At 49.4% G+C, this 7,103-nt stretch overlaps 1 protein-coding gene across 1 annotated transcript in view; it reads right to left on the bottom strand.

Moving 5' to 3' along the window:
- The window catches only part of MARCHF9 (membrane associated ring-CH-type finger 9), a 218,654-nt gene extending 215,186 nt beyond the window's left edge, over nt 1-3,468 (bottom strand). The window contains exons 1-2 of the mRNA XM_066584393.1: nt 3,284-3,468; nt 2,071-3,197 (exon numbers count right to left, since the gene is read on the bottom strand). Coding sequence (XP_066440490.1) covers nt 2,071-2,394 — 324 coding nt within the window. The 5' untranslated portion in view covers nt 2,395-3,197; nt 3,284-3,468. The remainder of the gene's footprint in view (nt 1-2,070; nt 3,198-3,283) is intronic.
- Between the last annotated feature and the right edge of the window lie 3,635 nt (nt 3,469-7,103).

A 7,103-nucleotide genomic window follows, 5' to 3' on the forward strand; every position in this document is an offset into this window, starting at 1 on the left:
ACGCTCTCACAACATTTGGGTCGTGGATATATTTATCCTACTTTCGACCAGCTTAAAAGTCCAATCAATCAGATGTCTTAGTGGAAAATGTTGTTAGTCGTTTAGTCGTTCACGACCCCGACGACCCTAAAGGCTCCCTCCCTCCATGTTTTTCGGTTTTGCACTGCTTCTTTCAGTTGTGTGATATTCATGCCAGTATCCGCTCTGACAGTATCAGCCATTGTGTCCTTTGGCGGCCGGGTCTTCTTTGTAGCTGATCTGTCTAAGCATTATAGATTTTTCTAGCGACTCTGCTAGTATTACATGGCCAAAATACAATCAGGCCGGCTTCACACTGGCGATAAAATCGCACGATGCGAGAGTGAGTGAAAACGCATGATTATGAAACCAATGATTTTCAATGAATTCCTTCTCAAAAAAAAAATCTTTAATATAACCCATATTGTAGGGCCAGGGCCAACCCTATTGAAATCAATGGGACAACATCACGATCCCCTGCTGCGGCTGTGTGAGCCACGCAGGGGGATTCCTTCAGCCCCACAGAGATGTGAGGCTGCTTCCATGTGAAAATGTCTCACCTCCTTGGGGTTTCAGAAGGATTGTGAGGGCAATATCGGGCCGTGAACCACAGCCCGATATCACCCTCAACAGTGTGAAGCCAGGCCTCAAACGAGTGGATTGTAATTGCGGAATTGTATTTGAACCGCATTCATACACAAATATATCAAATGCATTGGATTATGCAGTTCTGCTCACATTAACAGGTCGGATAGGTGTAATCCGCCCGCAGAAAATAGGACGCAGCATGATCTATTTTACCGCGGATATCCGCAACATAGGGCCCATTGTGCTCTATGGTCACAGATCTACCCGCAGCCCATATTCAATTACATTATCTATGGCCTGCGGGTACCCGCGTCATCACTAAGTACAAAAAAAAGGGTGTACTGCACATGACGGCATCCATGAGTACGTAGTCACATGCAGTACATTATGCGGCCGGCCATACGGATGAACCCGGCCTTAAAGATTACTATTGAATATGTATTTACTGTAGAATGACTAATTTTTAATATTGCTTGAACCACTGTGCAGTAGGTTATACTGGGGCGCTACGGTCCTGCCACCATCGACACAGGCCCAACATTTTGGACCTCAGTAGTCGACTCCACATTCATCCACTAGCATACCATAAAACATGAATCCCAACAAGATCGATTGGGTATAAATCACAAGAAGTTATTTGATTGGATTATACCCACAAGTTCAATACAGCAAAAAAATATATATATATTTTTGAGTTGTCATTAACAATAATTGTAGCTTCGGGAGACTAAATAGCCATTAAGGAATAACTACTTCCCTTCAGTAGACCAAGGAAGACAATTCAGACACGATGAACATCGAACCAGACACAGATCTCTACTCCATCAGATAAGTAGTCCGTCATTTCCCATATACTCCAAACACACAAACAGATATTGTTCTACAATCTCATAAAAAATCATTGTGTTTGTAGCAAACATCATTACAACTGACTACCGCCGATGTCCCACCTGGGAAATTCTTGGCCAATTTCTGTTAATGGCCATAACAAAATTGGACCGTCTCCGATAAAAGGTTCTGACCGATGGCCAAAATATGTACAAGACCTAATCAACCAAATTATCAAGCCAGATTAAGATCCAGCCAAGAAATCTCAAGACACAATATATTCACCTGCCTCATATACTGAAAGCCTCTTTACATAGTCTCCTTTGTTCACATATGGACAGTGCCAGGTGTGTTGAAATAATGGCAACATTGTTATCATCAAAGCATCAATATATACTATGTAAATAAATATGTAAATACTATGTATCAATATACAGAAAGGAACATAAATAGGTCCAAAAAAAAAATATCCATCTCTCCAGCTATGTAGGATAGATTCCAAGCCCCTCAGACATACAAGTCCTGGAGGAACTGACGAAAGGAAGACAAGCACCTTCTCTACCACAAACCCTTTACCTTAGGTGACTTCATCTCAAAGCACTAAGCATGACCCCAAAGTACAAAACAACGACCCACCTGCTCAGGGCCTTGGAAGCAGATTCTGCACTGCGGGGTCCTCATGCCACTGTCAATGCTGCTGCCCAGGGACACAGCGTCCAGCGCAGCCCCAAGCCTTCCATCCTTCTCCTCCAGCGCCAGGCTACGGGGTCTAGGATCAGACCCATAGTATTCCTCATCATCGTCTCTGGAGGAGCAGTCTGCAAAGGGTGGCCATCCACAGCCCCCAACCCCAAGCCCTCGCATAGCGTGGCCCGGCTCCGGTTCACTTCGCCCAGATCGGGTCAGCACCAGAACCTTAAGTTCATTGAAGAACATGCGGAGCCGGTATTTAAACATCATTCACCGGCCGGTGGACCAGGAGTTTGGGGGGTTCCGGTGGACAAGCGTTGCAGAGACATGGACCTCGGTCCCCGGTGACCCAACGATAGTAGAATTCTTCTCACTCTCCTGTGCTCCTGTGACGGGGGACCGCACCGCATGGGGTTAAGTGAGTGCAATTCAGTATTGTCAATCTAAAAAGGGGTTTTGGATGGGATTGCAATAAGAGGCAGCCGCCAATTGAGGAGGGAAAGTGAAGCAAATAATCTGGATGTATATATATATATATATTTTTTTTTTTGGAAAAGAGTTGTATTATTTCGGCATGCAGTGAGGGGGAAGAAGAAGAAGAAGGGGGACCTGCAAACCTTAAGGCCAAAAAAGGGTGGACAGCAGGTAAAGGGTGTGCAACAATCTGCTATGTGGAAGGCAGAAGGGGGTTTTTACTGGATAGAGGAAAAAGCAATTAACATGGATGCGGGATGGTGGAAGGAGAATAACGGGGTCCCTGTGCCCATCCTATCTGCGGGGAGCGCAGCCTTCCGTGCCCTCTGCTAGCCAAGAAATCAGGAAAAGAAGAAGAAGGAGAAGATCTGGAAAAGAAGAGACAAGAATCCTTTATAATCCAATGGAGAAGGCAACAATCTGGATGAGGTGCCGGGCTTCCTCCTATGTCTTCCCTCCCCTTTGCTTCCTCGTCTTTTGTCTCAGCTCTCAGCATCCCCAGCCTGATCCTGTCCATCCATCCAGTGGTGATCAGGGAGCCGCATCAGCACCAGCTCAGGCGTCCATCCTGCTGCTGCGACTGCTGGGGGGCATCGTCACTGCACAAACACACAGATACCTCGTCAGACACGGACTGTCACCCCCCTACAGTACAGACCCCACATGCAAGGGGCTGGGGGCTTACCATGCACTGCCATGCTCCTGCATTCCAGCCCGTCTTCTTATTGCATTGAGCCCTGGCAGCAGCAATGGATGGCTATGAAGTGAGGGCTGGATAAATATGGCTTCTTCTTCCGGTATGGCATGTTAAATAAAACATTTCAGTGGAGTGGATGTGTCGTGTGTGGAGCCGCCGCCGCCGTGGCTGGATCCGGGCTGCGCATCTGCGGCTGCTGAGGAGGCTGAGGGGCCTGACGTGCGGCTCACGTAGGAACAGGGCGGGAGATGGCGGACTGACCCGTCACTCCCCGGGGGCCGCTCCTCCTCGCGGCACCGACGTGTGCCAACCCACAGGTGCCCGAGGGGGCATGGGCGAGTGACCCCACAGGTGCCCGAGGGAACAGGGGCGAGTGACCCCGCAGGTGCCCGAGGGGACAGGGGCGAGTGACCCCACAGGTGACATGTCTGTACCGAGGGAGCAGGGGCAAATTACCTCACAGGTGACATGTCCATGCATGAGGGGGCAGGGGCGAGTGACCCCACAGGTGCCCGAGGGGGCAGGGGCGAGTGACCCCACAGGTGCCCGAGGGGGCAGGAGCAAGTGACCCCACAGGTGCTCAAGGGGACAGGCGCAAGTGACCCCACAGGTGACATGTTCATGCCTGAGGGGACAGGGGCGAGTGACCCCACAGGTGACATGTCTGTGTCCGAGGGGACGGGTGAGTGACCTCACAGATGATATGTCCGTACCGAGGGGACAAGGGCGAGTGACTCCACGGGTGATATGTCTGTACTGATGGGGCAGGGGCAAATAACCTCACAAGTGACATGTCCGTGCCCGAGGGGACAGGGATGAGTGACCCCACAGGTGACATGTCCGTACTGAAGGGGCAGGGGCGAGTGACCGCACAGGTGGCATGTCCATGCCTGAGGGGACAGGGGCGAGTGACCCCACAGGTGACATGTCCGTGCCTGAGGGAACAGGGGAGTGTATCTCTACAGGTGACATGTCCGTGCTTGAGGGGACAGTGGTGAGTGACCCCACAGGTGACATGTCCGTGCCCAAGGGGACAGGGGCGAGTGACCGCACAGGTGGCATGTCCATGCCTGAGGGGACAGGGGCAAGTGACCCCACAGGTGACATGTCCATACCTAAGAGGACAGGAGCGAGTGACCCCACAGGTAACATGTCCGTGCCCGAGGGGACAGGAGCGAGTGACCCCACAGGTAACATGTCCGTGCCTGAGGGGACAGGGGCATGTGTCTCTACAGGTGACATGTCCGTGCTTGAGGGGACAGGGGTGAGTGACCCCACAGGTGACATGTCCGTGCCCAAGGGGACAGGGGCGAGTGACCTCTTTCATGGGACACAGTAATGGTGCCCCCTCATAGTAATACTGACACTCTCAAGGTAAGGCCGTTATCACACAACCGGATAGGAATTGCGGATTCCGTGAGCGTTTGATCCGCCGAACCATAAAATGCATTGGATTACAGAATCCGCTCATGGAAAACAGAACGCAGCAGGTTCAATGTAACCACGGAATCCGTGCCAGAGAGCCCCTTGTTCTCCATGGTCACGGATATACGGCAGCCCATAAAGCAGCTACATTGTGTAGGTCTGCGGGTATCCGCGTCATCGATAAGCGACGGCATGGGAAATATAAACAAAACGATGTACTGCGCATGACCGCCTGTGTGAGTACGCGGTTATACGCACTACATCACGCGGCGTACGCAGGGGCATGGCTGGCTCACAGTTGGAATCTGCTGCAGGCCTCTACAAGCGGATTCTACATATGACCATGTGAGCCCAGCTTCTTCACAGGGGCGTATGCGCAACTACGCTTGCCACTATGGAGAGTAGCTGCACGTGAACAAGGTAAAGGTCTGGGGGGGGGTTTGCCTTTCAAGCTCTGCGCTGTTCCACTCGGGTTTGAAAAAATAAACGGGAAGATACGGTAGGTCCTGCCCTACAGGTGACATAAACGGGAAGATACGGTAGGTCCTGCCCTACAGGTGACATAAACGGGAAGATACGGTAGGTCCTGCCCTACAGGTGACATAAACGGGAAGATACGGTAGGTCCTGCCCTACAGGTGACATAAACGGGAAGATACGGTAGGTCCTGCCCTACAGGTGACATAAACGGGAAGATACGGTAGGTCCTGCCCTACAGGTGACATAAACGGGAAGATACGGTAGGTCCTGCCCTAGCTTTCACGCAAGTAGAATCACGAAAGTGAAAACGGAACCATTGAAATCAATGATTTTGTTTTGTCGCGTCGTTATGCGTCCATGAATTTCACAGCCACCTAACGGGACAAAATCATGCGCATCTGTTTAAGCCCTACGGTCGCATTTACACGGACGAGTGCGATGTAGGTCACTGAACATCTGACGTACATCACATACGTGTTTTCCGCCATTTTCATACAGGTGCTATGTGTTTCTGTTCACATTAATGTACGTGCGCTTTTCACGTGGGTGTAAAAAAATTGCATCAAGCTCTCATGCAAATTGCGTGACATGCGAGAGTGATACGCTTTTTTCATGCTCCCATAGGAAATAATAAGCAGTTCTTAAAGAATTGCGCAAATATTGGACATGCTGCGATCTCAGGACCCTTAGGCCTTTTTCACACGGCCGTGAAAATCATGCAAGATTTCTGCGTTGTGAGACGCACGTCTTTTCTTTGGGGCATGCCCTAGCATCGCATTGCCCATTGTTTTCAATAGGGCCGTCAGTAGCATCAAACCACGTGCTAGGTGCACGCAAGTGCGATGCAATGTCTCCCATTGAAAACAATGGGAGACACTCCATGGTTCTCTGGTGCGGTGGGGGATCGCCATTCCTCCGAAGTAATGCAAGGTGTTTTTGATATAAAAACGTCTTGCATCAGCAGAGAAATCACCCAATATCGCACTCAACTCCGTGTGAAATTAGCCTCAAATGAGTTCGTTTCCTTTGTGAGTTCAGTCCATATAAGAATCGGGTGGCACTCTCGGGGTGCAAAAGCCAGTGTAAAATGACCCTTAGTGACCCCCCTCACAATAACAGAGACCCCTCACAGTATGAAAGGGTCCAGACAAGGTGGATTTGCTGCAAACTTTTCGTGCGCACCCTCCGAATGGGGATTCCGTGACATTTACAGTAGCAGCAAAGTGGATGAAATTTTGAAAATCTCATCTGCAAGCTGCAGAAATAATCTGCACAAAACCTGCGCGGAAATTGACATGCGGTGCGGAATTCAGTACAGCAGGATGTCAATTTTATTTCTGTTTCCGCTGATAAATTCACCTTCTCAATGAGGGGTTGAATTCCACAAAGGACTACGCAATAATCCCCGCTGTACAATCCGCACCACATATTGCAGGTTTGGAGGCAGGCTTTCCACTGCTGATCTGCTGAAAATCAGCCCCCTTGTGGAGCCAGCTTAATAGTGTCCCTTAGTGTTGCCATTACACTAATAGTGCCCTTTATTGTAATAGTGTCACTTAGTGTTGCCATTACACTAATAGTGCCCTTTATTGTAATAGTGTCACTTAGTGCTGCCATTACACTAATAGTGCCCTTTATTGTAATAGTGTCCCTTAGTGTTGCCATTACACTAATAGTGCCCTTTATTGTAATAGTGTCCCTTAGTGTTGCCATTACACTAATAGTGCCCTTTATTGTAATAGTGTCCCTTAGTGTTGCCATTACACTAATAGTGCCCTTTATTGTAATAGTGTCACTTAGTGTTGCCATTACACTCATAGTGCCCTTTATTATAATAGTGTCCCTTAGTGCTGCCATTACACTCATAGTGCCCTTTATTATAATAGTGTCCCTTAGTGCTGCAA

The sequence above is a fragment of the Eleutherodactylus coqui genome, chromosome 1 (assembly GCF_035609145.1).
Source record: "Eleutherodactylus coqui strain aEleCoq1 chromosome 1, aEleCoq1.hap1, whole genome shotgun sequence".
Classification (NCBI taxonomy): domain Eukaryota; kingdom Metazoa; phylum Chordata; class Amphibia; order Anura; family Eleutherodactylidae; genus Eleutherodactylus; species Eleutherodactylus coqui.